The sequence below is a fragment of the Lepidochelys olivacea genome, assembly GCF_965140295.1.
Source record: "Lepidochelys olivacea isolate rLepOli2 genome assembly, chromosome: 1".
In the NCBI taxonomy this organism is placed as follows: Eukaryota; Metazoa; Chordata; order Testudines; family Cheloniidae; genus Lepidochelys; species Lepidochelys olivacea.
In genome coordinates, this window is record NC_140411.1 from 195298330 (window position 1) to 195322947 (window position 24618).

General features: G+C 42.3%; 1 protein-coding gene across 1 annotated transcript in view; it reads left to right on the forward strand.

Moving 5' to 3' along the window:
• GUCA1C (guanylate cyclase activator 1C) overlaps positions 1-20797 on the forward strand; it is a gene marked incomplete at both ends in the record, with an annotated part of 45516 nt that extends 24719 nt beyond the window's left edge. Inside the window, 3 exons of the mRNA XM_084647457.1 lie at positions 11933-12082; positions 15318-15405; positions 20667-20797. Coding sequence (XP_084503583.1) covers positions 11933-12082; positions 15318-15405; positions 20667-20797 — 369 coding nt within the window. The remainder of the gene's footprint in view (positions 1-11932; positions 12083-15317; positions 15406-20666) is intronic.
• Between the last annotated feature and the right edge of the window lie 3821 nt (positions 20798-24618).

The following is a 24618-nucleotide window of genomic DNA, read 5'->3' on the forward strand; positions in this document are numbered from 1 at the left end:
ACCCCCTCCCTCAGTTGTCTGCATTTCAGTGGCACTGCTTTTACGTGGTTAATAAACTGCTTTGGGATAGAAGGCACTATTCTAATTCTCAAATTATTACTAATGTACACAGCTTTGATAGTACTGGTCGCATAGAAACATCAGCCCTCACATCTAACCTGCTTTATGTTCATTCCGATTCAGTGCAAACCTGAGTCTCAGCCCTGTTAAAATCAGTTGTGCATTCGCAACATCGGAATGACTGTTTAAAGTACTTGCAAATAAATAAATTAGGAAGAATTGTTTGAATGGCCATTGGGAGGGCAACGTTTAGAGCTTTTAAACTAATTCTGAGGATTCTCAACACTATTCTAGATACAAAAGGATAATGTTCTTGTTAAACTCCTGGTGCTAGAATATTACCTAATTATCGTTTCATAATGTCATAATTCCTTTAGTGCCCCATTTTTTTTGTCCAGGCCACCGAGCTCTGGTGAGTGACTAACGAGAACAGCCGCCAGCAACTGCACACAGCTGACATTCTAAAGCAATATCCTGTCATAAAAGGATGAAAATAAATTGCCCCGTTCCTTATGAGATGCAACTACTACTGAACAAACCCCATTTAAATACCTCATCAGCCTTGCCAGCTGCACACTAATGTCTTCTCATTACATCCAGAGCAAGAGCTTTCCCTTTTGCATTTAGTGTGATTAATCTGTCAAATTATGTGCATAGAAATGCCTCACATAATCTGGTTTTGATACAGATGCCACACAAAATCCTGAAAGATTGTGTATCATTCCCTTCAGCAGAACCACCATATAATTCAACTAAGATAATTAACTGGAAGTAAATAGTGCTCCTATTTAGCCTTTCAGTATTAACCTTTGTTTAGTAACTAATTATTTAATTTCCTTCTCTCCACCCAATTTTTTTTTTTGTGGTTTCCAACCCAAAACATGCCGAATTTGGTCACTTCAATTTAATTTTGCTGGGAGTTTTTAAAGATATTTGAAAGCCAACTCAAAACATAACTCCCCTGTCTCCAGTTTTAATGTCTGCTTTCTTCAATGCTGTTTAGAGCTGAACAGTTCTCGGGGGAGCAGGGGAAAATGTCCACCACTAATGCCACACACATTGAGGAGTCTCCACTGACTCACTTGAGGAACTCCCTCAACACATGATCTGTTGACCGTCTCTGTGGGGCTTTTAACCCTGTTATTATAGTGAGTAAAGGACTAGGCCTGGGAATGAAAGCTCCTTCTCTAGCATGGCAGCACAACGCATGTTGAAACCTGCTCTAAGAGGCAAAGGTTGCTTAAAGGAGGTGATGTACGTGGAGCAGTGGAACAGAACTCTGCTCAGTATAGGGATATTTAATAAAAATCAGGAAGTTGCCTAATAAGGGTAACCGCTTAGACCAGTTTCACTGGACTAGTTACAGTGCTAGCAAGTCCACATTTTTTTTAAGTTTTATTCAAATGCAAGCTTCTGGTGTTATTGTAGGGTCTATGTTGTGACAGTGCATTGAGAAAAATTGCATAGGAACTGAACAGTAAAAACTGGACCCAAGAAATAAGTTTTTGGTATGTGAAGTTGCTCATCTGTACTAGAACTAGATGTTGCTGTTTTTGTTTTGTTTTGTCTGTTTTATTGGTTAGTTTTTTTGTGGGTGGGGAAGGGAGAAGCTGGGTGTTTTAGGTCAGGGATCCATTTTATCTGAATTCCCATGTTTATTTTGTGCAACTGTCTTAAATAAAGGGGTTTGGTCTTCATTATCTCTAGAGTTCAGCGTTCATGAAAGTAGCTATGCTGACGTTCCGGTTTAGCACAGTAGAGCTGTATCTTTGTCACCTTAAAGGAGTGTCATGCTCTCCGTGGGTTGCCACCTCCTGCCTTTAGCATGATGAAGTCTTCTCTGTGCCTGTCATGGATCAGCTCCCTGAAACCGCCAGTTCTCTCTGTATTGGTAATGATAGGCACACACCAACCCTGCAGTGTCCAGCCCCTTATCCACAGAACACTTACAGAATTAAGTGACCTGCAATTCCCAAGGGAACAGTACGCACCAGCTTGTAAGATTCAACTCAGGACCATCACTGTGCTTAACACCACAGCACCTAGACATATTTGTCTTGAAAACAAGAATAAGTTCATAATCAAAGAACAAAGACCCAAGTGCTAGTGAGTAAGAATTTTGGAAACAAATGGTTACATGTAAAACAAAATCATAACACACTTTCTAGAGACTAAACTTAACTAACAGGTTAACCTCCCACTTGAAGCTTATCTCACCCAAAGTTCTTGCCATCTTTTCAACCAAGCCTAGCTGAGATCCCTATTTCCATCAAGCAAACTCACTGTCCTTTTACTTCCTAAGTGAAGGGAGCCTTGGTACCTTTTTTGCCCCAAAATATAGTAGAGTAAACCTTTGATCTGCACCCCCAGATAGGGATCCCCCTCTCCTGCTGTTTCTCTCTTCATGTTAGTGTCTTTCTGAAGTTCCCATCAGCTCTTCAGTAGCATTTAACAGAAAATGCTAATAGTTGCCCATTCTGAAAGAGACAATACTCAGTGTACATGTAAACAGACGGCTGAACACCTCTTGTCTGACAGAAACCCTGTTTTTCGTCTTTGCTGGTGACCAGTCCTGAGAAACAAGCTATAAGAAAGATCATATTTTCAGGATATCTATTTAATTCCTTACACAACATTCATAAATGCGTTCTGCGATGGTATTGACGACCAGTGTGACACTAGCTTTTGAGATCTCGCATGGCACACATTGGGGAACTAGACTGTAGATGCAGACCCAAGAGATCTTTGTAACTCCTCTGAACTCCCTTGCCAGTTGGCATTAAGAGGTTCTTGGGTTACAGAGAGGCTGGTGCACAGCTCCTATGAATTTTTTTTCTTCTCTCCACTACTTCTCTGCAATTATACAGGCCTGGGCCCATGGCCTCCCAAGAAGTTAACTGGAAACAAATTATAGTCATTGTAGGATTTTTGCCTAATTTTCTAGTGCTCTTTCCTAAAGTTGTACCCATGCTTACAGCTGTGACCAGAGTAGTCAAAAAAAAAAAAAAAAAGTCCCAGTGGTTAGTGAGTGATAATGGGCTCCCTGTTGTCCATGTCCTAAATAGAAAAAACAGCTTAACTCTCCCATGGAGCCTCAGAGTTGGCACAGCAAGTTAATTTTATATAAGCACTGAATCCCCACTCCTGTTTGGAGTCTCGTCAGAACAGTTCTATTTTTTGTTAATCAAGCTCTGATACTTTAAAAAACCTCAAACAAAAACAAAATACCCCAAGCCTGCAATATAGTAAATATACAGAAAACGCTCACACTGCCTCTCAGTCACCAGACCAGACTGGTAGAGACAAAATCTATCTTTTGAGAGACTGTTAGGTTCGGTGATCTGTGTAAAATGTATTCTCAGCCCAGGTCCTAGTGGGCAGATCCCCACATTGCCAAAGTCCTGTCAAGGAACCCACTAAATACAGACAGGGTTTAGGACTTGGGGGGAAATTTTGTATTGCTACTTTCTTCCTTGTATCTGTTCCAGAGATCAATACTCCAGCTGTTTTCAATATACAAAAAAGCAATTCTGTATATGCTTTGTTAAAATGACCTTTTATTGTGCATTAGTAGATGCTTGCTCTGAGACCTCTGTGTGTGTGTGTGTGTGTGTGTCTGTCCACTGTAACATAGTATCTGAAGTAGGGAGGGGGCCTTCGCTCTATTTAAATATACCATCCATCTCCCAGGCTATCAAGCAGGCAACTTTCACCAACACTGAGTTCACTTAGCAAACTGTTAAGAATCAGAATTTAGGAATAACTTCAGGGTTTTTTTTCTTTTAAATGCACCAGAAGTGCATTACTAGGAGCATTAGTGAATCACAATTGGCTCTAATTCACTTAATATATAAACCCTTTACCACCTACTGTGTGCTGGGCCACAGATATTCACAGAGTGCCTACTGTACCATGTGAAAGTTGCATAGACTTTGAAGAGGTACATCACGCAAGCATTTGGGCAGTAACTTGAACAGCTCTAGGGCAGCAAAGGAGTTGATTATCACAGCTATATTTAAAAAACACACACACATAACGCAGTGTGCATGCAATACCCACAGAACTGTCTGATTCAGCATATGTCACCACTGCATATCTGGTGTTACCATTCCTTAATGTACAACTGCCAGGCGGTCGGATATTGTGGTGTTGAGCATGGTATACGAACCTATTAGGAGTAGAATAAAATAGAAAGTACCCTTTAATGGGGGAAGCTGTGTATATTTAAAGTGATCGCTGAAGATTGTGGCTGCTGAACTGTAGTGAGGTGGTGTACCCTCTCTCAGAGACTAACGGGGAGGAACCACTCTTCACCCCCTGGTGGGCGGAGCCAGGCAAACCATGCCCCTGCACCAGAATCAGAGGGGCAGGACAGGAAGTTTAAATGGTGGGCCTACAGCTCAGTTGTGAGCGAGCCAGAAGAGGGAGCAGATGTCCCTCACCTGCTGTCGAGCTCTCTGCTGGAGGCCGAGCTCTACAGCATCAAGGACTCAGAGAAGGTGCCGGGACTACTGGCTGACCAGTACCTAGAGGAGCTACTGGGACTGCTGCTCGCCATGGACCCCAGGGAGACAGAGGAACCCCAAAACACACATGTACACTTTGAAGGGATAGTAGGAAGTAGTCCAGGGACACCAGACGGTCCAGTTGTGTTGCCAGAGTCTAGGTCAGCGTGTTTTGGAGGGATTCTCGCTGACCCAGTGGCAGAACCCACCGCCGCTGTCAGGGCCCTGGTCTGGGTCACCTGATGGAGTAAAGCAGGCCTGCATCCTCCTACCTCTCTTCCACGCCCCCTCTTTTGGGGGCTGGCAGCCTACTCACCCAAGGCCCACAGTCCTACTCACAGAGCCCTTAGACTGCTTATTACTTTGCCCTGCCCAAGGGGCCAGAGCCTTTAGACTGTTAATTCCCCTGTTGAGCATTGCACTTATAGGCACAACGTAGTGAGGTGGCATGTCCTCTCTCTGAAACTGATGGGGAGGAATGTCCACGGACCTCTACACTTGAGCGAGAACATGAATAGCTCCCCGACCCCTGAAGTAAGGGGTTTTGCTGTGCTACCAACCCACGATGAGCTCAAAATGACAGAATGGAGGTAGACAACCTGATTAAGTGGTGGACAGAGAGGCAGCAGCAGGCAGCCCAGCTAGAGTACTGCGTCTGGTTTTGGGACCCTCACGACAGAAAGGATGTGGAAAAATTGGAGAGAGTCCAGTGGAGGGCAAATAAAATGATCGGGGGGGGGGAGGCACATGACTTAGGAGGACAAGCTGAGGGAACTGGACTTCTTTAGTCTGCAGAATAGAAGAGTGAGGGGGGATTTGATTGCAACCTTCAACTACCTGAAGGGGGATTCCAAAGAGGAAAGAGCTAGGCTGTTCTCAGTGGTGGCAGATGATAGAACAAGGAGCAATGGTCCCAAGTTGCAGTTGGGGAGGTCTAAGTTAGATATTAGGAAAAACTATTTCACTAGGAGGGTGGTGAAACACTGGAATGGGTTACCTAGGGAGGTGATGGAATCTCCATCCTTAGAGGTTTTTAAGGCCCGGCTTGACAAAAGCCCTGGCTGGGATGATTTAGTTGGGGTTTGTCCTGCTTTGAGCAGAGGGTTGGACTAGATGTCCTCCTGAGGTCTCCTCCAACCCTAATCTTCTATGATTCCAACAAAGCAGCAGCTAGTGCAGCAATTGGGAGCAAGCAGCAGCTGGTGGCCGAGGGGCTGGGGGGCCCAACAGCAAGAACAGCAGCTACAGTGCTTCCAGAACCTTGCAGCCCTGCTGCCCAATCCCACCGGCTCCCCTCCTGGAGAAGTAACAACCCCGGATGCCCCAGCGATGCCTGTGCTGCTCACGAAGATGAGGCCCGAGGATTACCCAGAAGCCTTCTTGGTGACTTTAGAATAGGTTGCCTCAGCACCCAGGTGGAACCCAGACCAGGGGGCCACCCTCTTAGCTCCCTACCAGTGAGGGACAGCCCAGGCAGCCTATCATGGGCTACCAAATGACAAGGCCTGAAACTATGGGTGAGTAAAGGTGGCCATACTCGATACCTTGGACATTACCACAGAGACCTTTTGGGATGTGTGGAAGGCTTCTCTGGTCCCCCTACCAGTGGTCAGGATCCCCTTTGAGAGGGTTGCAGTGGACCTGGTCCAGGTTCTGCTATATTCTAGTGATTATGGATTACATCACCCGCTTCCCCAAGCCCATCCCACTAAGGAACGCCACCACTCAAACTATCGTGGTGGAAGTTTTGAAGGTCTTCATCTGGGTGGGCTTGCCCCGAGAGATGCTTACTGACCAGGGAGCAAATTTTTCATCCCAGCAACTCCACCAGGTCTGCAGGCTCCTGGGATCAAGAAGCTGCAGACTTCGGTCTATCACCCCCAAACTGATGGGCTGGTCGAGCAGTTCAACAGAATGCTGAAGGACATGCTCTGCAAGTTTCTACCCAGGGGCCTGCACCAGTGGGACCAATTAATCCCACCTTTGCAGCTCACCATGAGGGAGGTGCCATAATCCTCCACAAAGTTCTCACCCTTCAAACTGCTGTATGGTTGCTAGCCCCTGGATCTGCTCAACCTAATGCGGGAAACCTCGGAACAGACACTGTTGCAGGGCTAGGGCCTTCTACAATATATGCTACAGTTACAGGATGCCTGGCTCGTGCCAGAGACCTGGCAAGGGAGAGCTTCCAGGCTGCCCAGGGGGACACAGGTGAGAACATACAACAAGGGAGCCTGGACACAGGCCTTTGAACCCAGTGATTGGGTTCTCCTTTTACTTCCCTTGGAGGTGTCAAAACTCCTAGCCCAATAGCAGGGGCCATATGAGGTAATTCGCCAGATGGGATCCGTCACCTATGAAATCCGGCAACCTGATCGACGGACGAAGTGATAGCTATAACATGTCAATCTCCTGAAGCTGTGGCGCGAATGGGAAAGGCTACTGATTGCTCCATACCTCCCAAACTGGACCTGGGTCCCCAGGTCCCTGGGACCGCTGATTCCAAAAAGCCCCTACTCAGAGACACCCTCACATAGGAGCAGCAAAAGCAGGCCCTATGCCTGTTGAAGGCATTTCCCAGGACCTTCACGGCTTTACCAGGCCAAACCACCCTCGTCGGGCACACCATCCTGACAAAACCAGGAGAGGTAATCCATGAGGTGATGTGACCCCTCCCGCGTTGAATGTGGGAGGTGCTAGAGAGGGAGGTCCAGGTGATTGTGGACCTAAGGGTTATTGAATGGTCACAGAGCAAGTAGCACAACCCCCTAGTGCTCATCCCAAAGCTGGAAAGGACCCTTTGCTTCTGCATCAATTTTCAGAAGGTCAATGCCTTCTTCAAATTCGATGCCTACCCAATGCCCCAGATTGACAAGCTGCTCAATTGACTGGGAGAGGCCCAGTACACCCTCGATCTCATCAAGAGTTATTGGCAAATCCTGCTTGATCCAGGATCAAGGGAAAAAAGAGCCTTTGTCACCTCAAGCAGACTCTATCAATTCATCTTGATGCCCTTTGGCCTTCATGGCACCCCTGAAACCTTCCAGCGACTAATGGGTCGCCTACTCCAGCCCCACGCTGAGTACGCCACCGCTTATCTCGACAACGTTGTGGTATAAAGTCATCACTGGGAGGACTGTCTAAAGCACGTAGCAACTGTTCTGAGGGCTCTCCCCAAGGAGACGGATAAATACTAAATACTAAAAATAGGGGTGGGGTGAGGTGAGAGGTAATAGGCGCTGATATAAATACTACCATGGGATGATGCTTAAGGGATAGATACTCAAGAAATGCTCATTTACTTAAGGCTATCCCTGACAAAAGCATCTCTATCCCTCCCTTCCTCTAGTACACTTGCTGCTCAGGCTAAGATGTGGCTGAAGGTCTTTGCAGGTCTTTTAGTTTTTGCTGGTGAGGCATGATTAGCTACGTTGGTTTCAGTCTCACGGTTAGCCAACCTTTTCATCTTGGCCTGACAGCCCATCATTACTTAGGGAGTGGGTGGATGTGCACATGACAAATCAGCACATTCTATATCAGCATCCTCTAGCCCAGCATGCTAACAGATTAGCTAATAAACTTTCTCAACTGATGACACTTCAAAAAAAAGTCAGAGAAACACCCATGGAACCAGAGTACAGGAAAGACACAGATGTGATACCATTCTCTCTCTCTCTCTCTATTTTATTTTGGTTTTTGGAGAGAGGGAAGAAAGTAGATCCTGGTAATAACTGCTGAGTAAGCCTAAAGTTTATCTGTTGTTCTATGAGAAATAAGCAGCATGAACTTCTCAAAAAACAACAGTGCCAGACACATCGGATCACTTTCTTAACAGAATTATACAATTAGAGGAAAAAGGTCATGCACTCAGTATAATAAATCTGGGTTTCAGTAAAGCATTTTATAAATTGTTTCATGAAATCACACCTGAAAAATCAAAATTCAAACTGGTGTGAACAGGATACTGCCATGGAGACTGGTCATTGTCCAAAGAATCTTATACAAGAGGTTTTGCTATATGACATATCAAATTCTGGAGAGGTGTCCAATGTCATATTGTTAGGTTTGGTATCAGGCTTGGTCTTAACACCTTCATGCAATGGCTGGCAAATTTCACTGACAATCTGTTTATCCCCTAACAATGAATGAAGAATCTATCTTTATATGATTATTGGAAGGGTGTAAGTGCTAAGCACCATATTCTTATCTATATTACACCAGTAAAAATAATTCCACTGAGTTAATAGAAAAGCCCCTACCACTACAAGACACAGATCCAGGTAGCTCAGTCGCACCTTTTGGGCTTGCCTCTTCCTGGACCAGAAAAGAATTCACACCATATTGGAGTAAGGGTCTGGCTTAGCCAGTCAGGACAGATCTAACCTTGCAACCCTTGGCTGTGGCCAGCTTGGCAAGGTTAAAAAAAATTTCTGAGCACCTTGATCTCATTAATAGTTAGCTGTGATTCCCAGATGTCTTAATTGACTCATGTGTTATCTGCCTTCAAGCAGCTGAATTACAGACCAGAGACAGAAGGTACATTTTCACAACTCTTGGTGTGCTTGCCTCTCACATTTTATATATTTGTTTCTTTTTGGAGAAGGAACAGGAAAGGATTTTAATAGACCATAAGAACTGAGAGCCACCACCTACAAGAACAATTTCTATCATTTAAAACTTTCAAGCAAGGATTGTTCTCTTTAAACACTTGAACATTGTCCTCTATTTTCTCCCTTTGTACAGTCTTTTTAAAGAGTTATTATTCATGAACATTATTGTTTCATGTGAGCACCAAATAAGGGTTTTAGCATCTATTAATTGCAAAGTCCTCAACAGTCCAAATGCCTCTTAATGTTCTGGCAATAACTATAAGGTACAGATGATAACCTCTTAAATACCCAGGCAGTCCTTACAATACTGTCTCTCTTTTATTATTAACATGAATATCGGCCAGACCCTTCAAAGGGATATAATTCAGACCCTAGAGGAAGGTCACAAGAAAATTACCCAACTGTGAATTTTTGATATGTGATTGAGATATGACTGGAGTAAATTCTCCTTCAAATTCTGCTTCACTTTCTCCATCTTCAGCACTACTCCATATTATAGAAACTACCAAACTGGCTCAGATCTGTTGACCATCTAATCTTGTGTCCCATCTCTGAAAGTGGCCAACATTCCATGCTGCAGAGGAGGAGCAAAAACTGGTGCAGTAGGTGTGCCATACTGTCTGGAGTGAGCAAGAATACCAACCTCAGGGCAGATCATTACAAAGCAGGGCACAAATCCCACACCGATTGTGAGTTCTATCATTTGATTTCACAACCAAGTAACAAGTGTAAACTCCTCAGGCACTATACAGTCTTAACTTAGAGCCACAGACAGTCCCCTTGGGCATTCTGATCTATCTTGCCACCCAGGCAAGCTTAACTCTGTGATAGATTGTCTCTTTTACACAAAAGATCACAAAATATTCAGGTTACTCCAAGTCCCAAAGGACCAGTCACTTACCCCAGGTCAATTTGCACCCTAGATCTCACACCAAAGACATGGCTTGTAGCCAATCCTGTAACAAGCTAACTAAAGGTTTGTTAACTAGGAAAAAGAAGTGAGAGTTATTTACAAGGTTAAAGCAGGTAAGCATACGCACGCAAATGAGACACAATCTTAAATTCAAAAGTTAACAGAAGCTTCTATAATAAACAAGCTTTTATGTCGTTTGGGGCTAACCCAAGCCAAGCAGCTTGGGGATCTCTTGCTAATGTTTACAAATCTTTGTCCCTCAGAGTCCAGACAGCATAAAGAGACCCTAATGTCTTCTGGTCACCTCAGGGATTTATTATCTCCACCTCCATAGAGCCCAAGCTGATAGGACAAGCACTTCAGCACATGGGTGGGTGGTGGGGGAGAATCAACAAAGTCTTTGTTCCACAGTGGGCCATTGTGGAACAATGGTCCTTCCTGATAGCCAGGAGATAGTACCTCCTCTGGAAAACCAGCGTTTTGCATTAGGTGAAGTTTTTTTTCTATTTGGTTAGTTAACATAGTTTCAGAACAAACATTTTACAGTTACGGAGCAAAGACTGAAGTATTACCTTGTATAGCATGGGCTACAGATATAGTAAGTAGGATTAATACATGCAGCATCCTACAAGCATTTCATAAAGTCTAAACACTTCACACATTCTTTTTACACTAATATCTATTTGAACTATACTAACCCACAGGTAAGCCAGACTGGTTTCCAGCTATGCACTTGTTAGTGTTCAGTGAGGCCTGGGCCATTGGCATCGTCTGTCAGCGTCACAAGGCGGATGTTGGCTATTGTCTCCCAGGAAGGTTTCCTCCTAATCCCTAATAAGAAGAGACTGGTTTAAATTCTGAAGCATGAGGTTTTTATAGCCGTTCCAAAATTTGTTAGCTGGAGTCAAAGAGAGATTGGAAATTTTTATATGGATAAACAATATCCAGCATTATAGTTAAGCTAAAGTCTTGGCCCCAATGTCCTGTAACAATGACCTCCCACCAAGAGATCAAGTCCCTGCCCTTTTTCCCCACCCCCAAAGTGAAATTGCCTCTCAATCTCCCACTTGTGTCCCCAGAGCTCCAAAATCTTGCAATTGCTAGCCTACTTGGCAGTGGTGGTGTTTATGCACTCTGGCAGGCTCTGGTCCTGTCATTCGCTGCTGGGGCAATGCTCAAAGCCTTCTGTGTTGTGTCATGACTACTGTTCCTTTATAAGTAGGCAGCAGTCAGAAAACGAACGGGTTCTGGATCTCTGGGGGACTTGAGTGGTGCCACAGCAGGTAAACAGCAGGATGGTGGGACAAAGTTTTATTTACTTATGTTCTTTTTAAGAATTCATTGAGGGGGAGAAGGGAAGATACCTGCCCCAACGCTGTTTTGCTGGTGGACTTTACTACACGAACACCACAGGGAGCAGGTCTGCTGGGTATGAAGATGTCATTTTTCAGTCACTTTTTCAAAGCAGATACACATTTTAATGAGTGCCATTTTGGATCATTAGTACCAGACATGCTGCTGGAATCCCTCTTTGGGGCATGGAAGTATACTGAGAAGCCATTTTCTGTATTCCATTCCAGACAATGTCAATATCAGCTGCTTAGCACAGAGCTTCCCCATGGCTCACATGAGAGGTTATGATATGTGCTAAGGCTCTTTTCCATATTGCTTTAGACAGAGCTCATGTATTATCCTTTTTAAATGCCATGGAAGATTTTCACAGCAAGGTGCTTTATAAATGAGCTTATATTATATTGTATTAGATGACCTGCTTATGCCAGATTGCTGCCAGAATGAAAGCAGACTTTACTTGTTAAACACTATTTTTTTTAAATCTTCTTTAGGATGGATTTATAGACTTTTTGGAGTTTATAGCTGCAATAAATTTGGTTATACGAGGGAAAATCGACCAAAAACTGAAATGGTATTTTAAGCTGTATGATGCTGATGGCAACGGAACCATTGACAAAAAAGAACTCCTAAGCATATTCATGGTAAGCAAGTTATATACAGTAGCAAGTTCATTTAACATAGCAAATTGCCTTTGGTGGAGTGATTTGCCCTGTAGCATAAATGATTCAACTACCGTTTACCAAATGTTTCTGGTTGGAAATGTTCTCGCCATTGTTTATACTTGTTGAGGTACATGTATCTGAGTATTATATTTCAAGCCTCATCGTACAGGTGTATCGCTTGAGTCAAAGAGAAATACTATAAATCAGTTACTTACTGTGGAGAGATTATTTTGGTAAACTACACTATACAGAAGAACAGACCTGTACCAGCATAATGAATAGAGCTCATCAACATTTTCATAGAACAATGGCCTCTTCTCAAACTAAACTTTTTACACACAAAAAATGATGCTATCGCAATTTCCCAATTTTTGTTAAATTTTCCACAATATCAACTTTTATTGAAATAATATTCAAAACCGTTACATTGGTTTAAAAACCCAATTATCGGTAAGCAAATGCAGTTTTGGTAAATTTAATGACATTTTGTGGAAGAATCTCAAAACTATTGTGATATCATTTTTGTAAAAATTCAGAAAATTTCATGGAACCAAACAATTTCAAAATTATTTGCAAAATCATTTCCCCATTCAACCAACTCTGATTCACAATAATTTGCATTTAAATAGTTCCTTTCAATTAAAATGCCTGAAGGTGCTTTGAAAACTTATGGAACTGTCTTAAAAACAAATCAAAAGTATAGGAGCACTCTTTACAAACAGGTAGGACAAGTTTCTTTCTCCAAAGAGCATACAATATAAATGAAGACTCAACATGAGTCTTCTCCTGATTCATTGGTGCTGCCACTTAGTGGCTGGTATCTTTCAGAAGAGCTGAGACTCTTTTAAGGGCTACTACCAGAAAGGGGAGATGTGGTAGCTTGGTTAGCCATATGTTGGCAAGATGAAACTTGCTGGAGCTCATACTTCTGAGCTGCTCTGAAGAGAGGGAGAGGAGAGGCTGGCAGGCCCAGATTACTCACTGGTTCCATGTTGAACCTTACGCTTCTCTAATAGAGGTGTTACACCTTTTGTGTGCTGGGGAAACTAAGGTGCAGACTCTGTGAGTTGGCCTTTATCTAACCAGGGAAATTGCAATGGTTTAAATTAAACTCATTTTTAAACTGAGAGTTAAAGACAGCGCAGCCCCAGGTGTGGACATTCTTATTTCAGTTTGAATGTCTTACTTTAGCTTAACAATCCAGTTGCCAATTGATGTAACATAAACCAAAATAAATCACTTATGCCAAATAAGATTGATGCAAACCAGTATGTGGACAGCTTAACTATACCACTCACTTTGTGCAACAATAACCAAAGTCTTCGTTACACAGGAAAGCCGAACCAGTGTAAACCTAAGATGTGAATGTAAACTGATAAAGTCCTGCTCCCTTGCTGTAACCACTAAACCACACTTAACTGTGATAGGGTGTACTACTTTCTACCCAAAGCTTCAGTAGGTTCATGTAGAATGCTAAAAATGGATGTAATTTGGAGTAAGATCAGATGAACGCAGACTAACTCATGTAGCTATTCTTAAAGACTGGCTATTAATTAAAGTATTGCCCATAAAATAGCTCAGGGCAAGGACAGTCATGGTCAGATTCCCACAGCAGATGCTGGATACGATACACTTTAAATTTTACATATTAAGATAAAAGTAATAATAAACTCCTGATTTTTCTGTACCATTAGGAGTGTGGCAATATATATATCCATAGCTGGTTATATCACACAGCTAATTTGTTGAGCATATATATTTAATGAGTCTGTTGGCATCCTTTACAATGAAAGATAGGCTTCCTGATCCATACTTGGTGGCTTTAGCCCCTTGATACAGAGGCCCACCTTTTTGATTGATAGCATTTTACTTAGCCTGAGGTGTTGACTTGTCATCTCTGTGGCTGGATTGAATCTTGGGTGGCAGTGATTAGAGAGGAACACTAATCTTTCTACTTCATGATCAGCAAATATTTGTGCAATTACTTTTTTTTTGTTTGCAAAAATATTCATAGAAAACAAGTCTCTCACATACTCCTGTGACTGCATGCAAATTTATGGGCATTTTGAAATGCCTGAGTCCTCTTTGCCTCTTCATAAGTGCCATCCAGTCAGTGAAGAGATGTACATGACCAATCACAAACAAATGATAATAGCTAATTGTTACAAATAACCCATACACTGAAATATGTTCAGATACAATGCTTGGGATTTTTAGATTTTATTATTATTTATAAATTTGCAGGAGTCAGTTGGGTTAAAATGTTCAACAAAATCTCTTTGGAGATGATTTAGGATGACCAGAAGTCCCAGTTGTATAGGGACAGCCCCAATATTTGGGGCTTTGTCTTATATCAGCGCCTATTACCTCTCACCTCACCCCACCCCTATTTTTCATATGTGCCAGCTGGTTACCCTATTTAGGAACAGAAAAAAACGGCTAAAATCATAGCCTCAGTTCTCTTCTACCAGTGGATCAACAGCAACAGTAGTAACTTTAAGGCCTGATTCAGCAGATCCCTTATGCATTTGCTAAGTGCATTGTGGAACTGGAGTCTTAGGCATTATTAGTCAGCAATACTTCTACATCACGTCACAACTGGCACTAAATGACAATCTTAGCAGAGAAGACTGTGACCGAATGGGACACCAATTTGCATTTTCACTCCTAGAAGTAAGTCCCTCCACCAACAAGAAAGTGGTAGAGACGCGTCTGTTTAACTCAGCCAGAGGATAAGTAAAGGCCTTCAATATCCAGTCTGACATTTATTTGTGATTACTGAAAAAAATACATTTTTTTCAACAGAAAAGTTACATACATTTTCTCACCATGTTCATTCCACTGTGTAAAAAATAGTTGTTTTTAAAATTGCACGGAACAGTATGCATCGTCCAAACCCATAGAATTCTCTAGGGCAGGATACATGTGCTGCTGTAGAATCTAAAGTGTGTTTCAGAACTGAGGTGTCACATGGTTTGAGAAGACCTTTTTAATGGTATGTAAATTAAGTCTATAATCCTTCAGGCTCTGTTATGATCATTAAATTTCCAATCCTCATGACTGAAGATTTACTTGAATTCATAGCTGTTTCTTTTAGTGGCTCAAGTGGATTGGTGTGCTGATATGTCACAGCCAAGTGCCTTAGTTGCTGCCACGCAGTTTCTTAGTTTGAGGGAGCAAACCCTGAAAACGCTTCCTTTATTTGTGTTTTCAGGCTATCCAGGCTATTAATGGCAACCAGAGTATGACTCCTGAAGAGTTCACAAACATGGTATTTCAGAAGATAGATGTAAACAATGATGGTAAGAGTCTGTACCTCTTCACTTGACTTTGTCATTGTTTTTTCTGGGAGAAATATGGGGAATATTGAATATATATTGTGACAGAGTCGGGCCAGATAGCTACAGGAGAGTAATAGAAGGCAGATATATTAGCCCCAGGTTAAGTAGGTCCCTTTTCCCTGGGTAAGGTAACAGGGAAGGTTCCAGAACAATCAGGAACCTTCTGGAGACAATTAAGACAGGCTGATTAGAACACCTGCAGCCAATCAAGAAGCTGTTAGAATAAATTAAGGCAGGCTAATCAGGGCACCTGGGTTTAAAAAGGAGCTCACTTCAGTTTGTGGTGCGTGTGAGGAGCTGGGAGTAAGAGGCACTAGGAGCTGAGAGTGAGAACACGGACTGTTGGAGGACTGAGGAGTACAAGCATTATCAGACACCAGGAGGTAGGTCCTATGGTGAGAATAAAGACGGTGTTGGGAGGAAGCCATGGGGAAGTAGCCCAGGGAGTTGTAGCTGTCGCACAGCTGTTCCAGGCGGCACTCTAGACAGCTGCATTCCACAGGGCCCTGGGCTGGAACCTGGAGTAGAGGGCAGGCCTGGGTTCCCCCCAAACCTCCCAACTCCTGGTCAGACACAGGAGTCGTCGACCTGGACTATGAGTTCAGAAAAACGGCCAAGCTGAGGGCTGCCGTGAAGCTCCAAGGCGAGCAAATCCGCCAATAAGCGCAAGACCCACCAAGGTAGAGGAGGAACTTTGTCACAATATGTACAAAAATATTGAAGTGATGAGTAGTAGTAGGCCTGATTCTTCTCTCATTTACATGCATGATTTAAACTGTTGTATCAACTAGAGTATCATCAGGCCCATTGACTTTCATGGAAGTAATGGCTGTAGGGTCCCCATATTATTTTTTTCTAAAATGCTATGCATCACAGGACAACATGGAATTAAAAATGCATTTGGAAACTAAAATCTTGATCCACCATTTGGAGTTGGGGCAAATGTTTATAATATGAAGTTGTCAAACCTCTTCGTTATCTGGGCCACATCTTAATAGTGTCTTGTAGTCACATCTCCTGCCAGTGGTGATCATGAAGACCACATCTCCCTCCCATTCGCAATCACATAACATCTGTGTGACTATTACCACAATTGCTTACAAATCAGCAATATTAGGAAAATACTGTATAGCAAAGTCATGCCTTATCAGGTTTTTATTGTATAGCTATTGGTACCTAACGTTTACTTTCTAAAATAACCTGTGTGCAGTATATACGATCATAAATAGTATCCCCTTGGATGCACTTTTCCTGTCACTTGGCTCATCTTTTGTTAGAACTCAGATTCCAGGCTCCAAATGTCAATGTTCTGGACTCTACAATCAATCATATTGTTATGCTTAATTTTGTTTCTGTTTTGAATGTCTATTCATTACAAAAAATATGTATTTGAGCTAGACCTGCAACTAAAAATATAATATCACTAGCCTGTTTCTATCAGTCAGGTGGCATGATGTGAATTCGAATGTGCTCTCGGGCAACCGCTCCTCATGATGCCCCCATGTTCCCTCCAAGGTTAGTCCCTTCTCAGACAGTGACAATGAATAAGCTGTAAGGGAACAGGGTTCCCCCAGCTTGAGAAGAGGAGCCATCTCTTTCCCGCCCCTCCCACCCCCCGATTTTAGCCAAGAAGGGAAGCTGTGCTCTCCCTGCATTTAATCCCTGTAGGACACAGAGAAATGTTGAATGATGCCTTTCCTCATATTAAAATAGGAATAATCCATGGTTGTGGGTTGATAATGAAAGCAGTTCTTATGCAGGCAAAACTCCTATTGAGTTGAGTGAGAGTTAAGCGTATGATTGCCTGGACTGACTGGCCCTCTGGAGTCCCAACCAGTGGGGATCTCTTGATGTAACCCCCTATTCCCTCCCTCCCTCCTACTTATAATTAAAATATTCTCACCTTCAAATAGTTGAGTGTTCATACAACTGTTATAAACTTGGACAGGTTGCCTGGCGGTGGGGAGGAGGTAGTTCAGGGCAAACTGGTTGGGGGCAGAGAGAGGATTGATTTGAGCAGGCCAGTATGAAGGATGGGAAGTGCAGAAAGAGGGGAAAAGATGTAGCAGGTAGTGTGAAAAGGCAACAGCCAAAGGGTCCCACCTTGTAGAATACCCAAGCCAAGGGCAGGCTACAGGCAAGGGGATGAGAGGTAGCAGAAGTGTCTGGGACTGAAAAGGGGATCAACCCAGAGGAAGTGGGGCAGCATGAAAGAAGCCCAGGATACTGGCTCAGCTCCCATTTCACACATTGAATATATAATGATGTTGTGATGTACGGAGGAGGAGTGAAGACCATGCACAGGACTCCAACCCTCTGCCTCCCTGAAAGGCCCCCTTCTAGTGTGAGGCCCCCTGAATGGCAGTTTCTGCAGCCTGCCAGACCATGTTCTGCCAATGGGGGCCTTTTCACTTGATCATCAGCTTATTCATGAGGCTACCCAATAATACAATGTAGACTATTCATGTAAGACAAGGGTGGAAATGCTCTTTGCAGACTGTAGTATACTGAATATTTACCTTTATATATGGTTCTAGAGCAGACACTGACTAACTAAACTGCATCAACACACCTGAGACTGGCCTTTGACTTTGTTGCGGAAGGCTATGAGGGGAAATTTGATGTTTCTCCTGTTCCTGGTAGAAGGTGTACATTGGTTTTCAAAGATGTGTTTTAACTTCCAAGGCTTTATAGGATTATGGGGTCCCCCAAACAGCAGAGCTCCAAGTGACCACTTCTGTTGCTTATAAGGATTTTCCTGATGAGATCACTAAGCACCACTGGGTTCTTTTACTGCACATGATAATGCAGTGGGTTCACTGTAGTGTGGCTATCTGAATACACAGTAAGAGTTATAACACAATGGACAGCATAATTCAGGATTCTGTTGCTTTAAAATCTAATGCCAACTGGTCAATTTTCAACAGTAGGGCTAGGGAGAGTAAATGAAGTGTAATCACGGAATTTTCAAAAAAGCCTAAGTGTTAGGAGCACGGGTTCCATTGAAAGTCAGTGAAACTTGTGGTCCCAAATCACTGGGAAAATCCTACACTGAATTCTTAAAATTCATTCCTATATTTCTGTTGTTAATGAAACTAATTTATGTACCAATTGGACTGTAATCAGTAACCCATAGCAAAAAGAATCTGTAAATAACATTGAAACCATACCAGGATTCGAGCCTAGTATTTTGGAGGAGGTGCTCCAGTGTTTCTGCTGATAGACAATCAGACTAAAAGTAAACTGTTTCTTCTGAGTTCTGATAGTTGCATCTCAACACTGTCTTTAAGTAATTCTGGTGTTCAGCACAGACTCTGGAAATCTGGAGCACTTCACATGAGTCTGTCATTATCTAATCAGCATTTGTGCTCTGAGTATCCAGTTACAACACAGGCTTCAAATACATCAGGACTAATTACTACAGCTGAAAATAGACGTCGCTGTGCAGCCGGCTAACTGTAAACACCATAGTTTGGAGGAGCTTGCCTGCATAAGTGTTATTATTTCCTTTATAGGGCTATGTGGTTAAGTTTCGCCTTTATGCAGCTTTCGCTAGTGGCCTTTTTCCACCCAGGAAATGCAGAGCATTCACAGCTGCCGTTGACTTCAGTGAGAGTTGTGGTTGATTAGCTCCTCTGTTAACAGACAAAAACTACCTATGATCTGATTTTCAGAGTTTGAAATAAAACAGGCAGGGTAGGCAATGCCAGTTCCATACTCCCAGTGATCTTTGTTCAGATCTTGAGTGAGACAGAACCGGAAAATAACAAGGGACCCAACTCACAGAAAATAGCCATCCCTTGGGTGTTAATTTAGATGGACTCTATGGATCCAAAGAGTCAAAGGAGTTAACATATCCCAGTCACTGCCCAACATTAAACCATGTTAAACAAGATTCGGGGTTTGGTATACAGGCACCTCAGCTTGCCTAGTGCCATGGTAAACACATCATTAACAATCGTTTAACATTTATTAAAGATACAGGAAAAAAAGGAAAAACAGTCCAAGCCTTTGAAGTGTGAGATATTAAGTAAGGCTTTCATTTCAACAACATCCCTTGTTCCCTTTCCCTTTAGCTATAGAAAGCTTTTAAAAGAAAACCCTTTGTTTGACAGTCTTTTAGATAGTATTAAAGATGGTAACAACTGCCCTTTTTGGGGAAAAGAGAAGTTAGTTGAAATCGACTGGAGTTGCCGTTGTGAAGTTGGATCCCATTTCCTGATAGACAAACATGCTAGAGGGGAGAGAAAAGAACAGCAAAGATAGAAAATGCAGCTTTTATCTCTGGTGTTGACTTTCACTTGCAACCTCACTTCTGGAAAAACACAGGCATGGCACATGGTCTGTTGAGCCACTCCAAGACCTGGCAAACCAGTACCTGTATCAGGATGCTAGGGCATTGCTTTTAGCTGCCTTTCTGGTCACAGGTTTACAGCGGTATTGCAAAATGGCCAGCTAAGCCAGACTCTTATTAGAGAGAAGGAAAAAGGAGAAGGATAGGAAAGAGAAGAAATAAGGTGTGCAGGAAAAGGATAAACAAGGGGGCTGGGGAGGAGGGAAAGTGACAGTCTTTCACAGTCCAGGTGTTTGGGATTTGACCAGAGTCAGTGGAGGTGGTGATGTCATCTTATTTTCTCTGAAGGCCCGGTCTGGTCGAGACATTTCTCTGGATCAGGTTGACAAATGCCCAATAGTATTACAGTAGATCCCGGGGTCCCTGGAGATGGTGGGAGTGTTAGCCATGGTGGGTAAGCTCACTGCAGAGGTTGTCAGTAGACAGCTTCTTTTCTGCTTCTCTCCTAATTTACCTCCAAAAGTCTTTTCTTTTAAGGCTCCCAAAAGGGATTGATGGACAGAATAGCTCATCCTCTCGTTATTTTGTCCACCAATTAGGCCTAATTTCTGACGCATCGGTTTTGATTCACTGATTTCCAGTCCCACATTTCTCTTGTTTACCAGACATGATCTTGACACATTCCTTGAGTTATATCAGTAGGCCTTTTTGTTTGGACTAATTCCATCTTTCTGTTTCCCTTTTGCACCTTTTCCCATCAACATTTATTGTTATAGGTTATTGTGACATTTTATAAACTTTAATCCATTTTTCCACAGTGATGCTCACAAGTGGGGTAAATTTGTAAGCCCAATTATTACAACAGGGCTAAGAGGGATCTAATAACCTCTGGCCTCCAGTTTCTAAACTGTATTTTATTTCATTTTAGGGGAACTGACGTTAGAAGAGTTTATCAATGGTGTGGAAAGCGACGCGAGCCTCTTGGAACTGATTTCAAAAAGTTTTGACCTTTCCAATGTACTTAAGGTCATACAAAGTGGGAGGCGGCATAGCATCTGAGGTTTTCTGACCCTGAGTGGGGTATGTGATACCATGGATATTGCAGGGAAGATAATATTTAGTACTTTCACAGAGCTTTAAATCTTCCAAGCTTTGCATAGACAGTCATCGACGTCAAACTCCAGAAATAATTGTCACTTCAGAGATTTCACCCTTGACTCCATACCTTTTCTTTCTTTCTTTCTTTCTTTCTTTCTTTCTTTCTTGTCAATGGATGTAGCAGCCACTGAACATGAAACTTTATCCACACACAATAGTAAATCTATTTGTTGCAGTACTACCAGCCTCTCTGATCACTATCAACACCATTCTGAATAATGGATCAGCACTGACAACAGTACAAAAATTAACCTTTGCAGAAGACCTTGAGCTAATGTATTGCTTCTTTTAAGTACAGGTTGTTTAACCTGCAATTTACAATGTGGTGATAAACCATTAGATAGGATTGGCTTTTATCTGGATCAATCAAGAATGAAGCATGGTTTGTACTAACTTAACATTTGCACTAATCAGTGCTTAAAATAGGAGTGGATTATCCGCAAAACACCTCAATCAGCTTACTGTGCCAGAGATAAACATCCATTTGGAAAAGCTGTTCTCGGTTTTATTACATCTGTAAATTAAAATGACTTAATGCTTTGATTTTCAATGGGGGGCTTATTAAACCTAGTTTTCTTCTCACCTTAATCTTAATGCAACCATTAATCAATTCATTAGCCTTTGGAACTGTTGAGTTACACGGCTCTTTATGGAGTAATTATTAAAAAGTTCAGAAGACAGTTTAAAAAAACCCACAATTTTACTTTATAAATAATAAGATTAGTTGCCTGAGCTGAAAAGAAACTTCATGAGCAGACTGCAGAGGGAGAATTATAGTTCTCTCTGGCTCCATTGAGGATTGAGTCTCTCTCAAATCTGCAACAGGTTATCAAATTACAAGCATTATATTATAAGAATAAATTCTCATTGGCTGATCATACCATAGGGTATGATCACACTGGTGCTAGATGCTTTTGAAAGCACCAGCTTCATGCACATTAATGCTTGCATGGGCTATTGCACCACATAGATGAACAAAAATTATTAAGACTTGAAAATGAAAGTGTTTTTCTCCCAAATTCACTTCAAATCTGTGTCCAATTGCACATGATATGTGCCACATCATCTGTAATTATTATACCAGTTGCTGGTTTGATCAATAAAGCAGACAACCAGCAACACTTGACATTATAAACAGTCCTGACATTATAGCTTTGACATTTAAATCTTTTATTTCCCTTCCAAAAAATGGAATGATAAATGAGACTGCTGGTGGGTTAGAACTTTAAAATCTTCTATTTATTCATTATTGACACATTACTATGTCAACATCAGTATCATTTTTTTTCAACTTAAGGACTAAGAGTGAGCTTGAAAAAAATGATAAGGAATACTTCTGTTTTAGACTCTTTTGTGGGCATTTATAATTCAAAATGGGCTTTGATTTAACACACAAAGTTCAGTGTTAATAGTGTTATTTAGTCAATTTGAGTACAATGAAATTGTTAGGTTTTAGCCTATTAAACAAGTGAACTAATTATTTTTTAAAACTGATTACTACACATCTATTATGACTTTTTTCATAAGGGGTTTTTACTATGCAGAGATGTTTTTTTTAATTGCCTAACTATTGTATCTAACTGTAATGACATGATAGAAATGACCAGGTCACAAGGAGTGTTATGGTCTATGAAAGGAATAATGAACATGAGAAATCTTTGTTGACTCTTTGTTAAACTATGGGCAGATCTACTCTTAGGCCATGTCTACACTTTCAAGCTTACAGTGGCACAGCTGTACTGATTTTTCACACCCCTGAGTGAACAAAGTTTTGCCGACATAAGTGCTAGTGTAGACATGGCCTTAGACGCTGCAGCTATGCCACTGTAGCACTTCAGTGGAGTTGCTACTTACATTGATGGGAGGCCTTCTCCTGTTGGTGTCAGTACTCTACTTCCCCGTGAGGCAGTATCTGTGTTGAAAGGAAAAGTCCTCCCCTTGCCATAACACTGTCCACACTAGGAGGTTGGTGGGTTTAATTGCATTGCTCAAGGGTATGGATTTTTTACACGCTTGGGTGAAGTAGTTATACCAATCTAATTTCCCTGTCTAAACCAGGCCTAATACTTAAAGGAGGAACTGAAATGCCAAAATATCATACATTAAGATTATTACTATTTTTATATTTGTATTACTGTAACATCTCGGAGCCTGAGCCAGAACCCCATTGTATTAGGTGCTGTATAAATACTAAAGGACTGTTTAGCAGAAACCCAGGTCATTAAGAAACAATTAGTCTCTTTCTGCTGTGCCTCAATATTGCAGCACATTTGCCATCTCAAAATTTTGCTCATCATTGGTCTCTGCATTAGTTCTTCATATGTTTGGTCATGTACAAGGGTTTTTATGTATATACATATATATAAATTTTTCTTAGTTGCTTAAGATATATTTCCTTTAGCTATCTGAGGAGACAATTTGATGTACAGGTGCACTATGAAACAAATGCATTATGGCTACAGGTTTACCATTGATTCCACCCCTTTGAATTAGTCACCTGCTCATCTAGCATTTGCAATGAAATTGGGTGACATCTGGAAAGTGTGTCAATTTTGACAGCCTAAAGGTTTGCTCAGAGCCAAATTACAACAACAGGTCAAGACCCTCGGACCCACCTGTAATGGATGTGGAGCTGTACTGTAATAATCTATGAATCGCGTATGTTGACCTGGTTATTGGAATGTTTACAGTATGGATATAATGGTTTCATCAAAGGAGCAATGCAAGGAAAAACTAGCAGGAAGCCAATGTATAGCTCAAGGTAAGCCACCTCTCAGCAAACGCTTGAGAGTTGTTACAGGACCATGTCAGAGGCATTTGGCTCGATCTCCTGCTGAGCCTACCAGACTGATTTTGTCCCAACTCCTCACTACACAGAAGCACAAAAGGATTATAGCAGTTTATAAAGGAATACCCTCTTCAAGAGAGGGGGAAATTTTGAGGGGGAACCAGGCAAAGACTGACACCTGCAGGGGACATCTGAAAAAATGAGGCCTATCTATGTAACCATCAGAGTATGGTAGGGACTTGGGTAAGATAGATGTGTGTATAGACTATTTGTAGTTTTTAAATCCTTTTGCTCTTTTTGAGTTTTCCTATTGTTAAAATAAACAATACTTTGGTTTAAGACAGCTGTCTGGTAACTATTCATCACTGGCCATATACTCCTGCAGGGAAGAATTGCATGTGCCAAACCCAGTCGTACCTGTTGGTAAACACAGTTGCTACACAAGGTGATGAAGCCCAGGACGCTGTCTGAGACTATGTCTACACTACCTATGTTAGGTCAACTTACAGCCACTGCATTAATTACTGTGGTAGCTGATGTCCACGCTCCCCTCTTTCTGTCGGTGGTGTGCTTCCACTGACTGAAAAGAGGCATTGTGGGGGGCTGAGAACCAGGACTCTAAGCTCCATGCAGCTCCACGCCGGGAGCCCAGCTGCCCCCTGGGGCTTTTCACCTTCCTGCTCCAGCCTGGGGCAGCCACCTAGGGCTTCTCACAGCCAGCATGGAGATCCATACCTGGAGTCTGGTCACCTACTGTGCTGCCAATGGTAAACCGGGATCGCATGGGGCAGCGGGGCTCCCGACGGGGAGTGGGGAGCCCAGACAGCAGCCCACACTGGGAGCCTGGGTGGCAGCCAAGCGCCAGAGCCATGAAATTGACAAACATGACAGTCAACAGCGGATGTAAGGAACACAGTGTCTACACAGACACTGC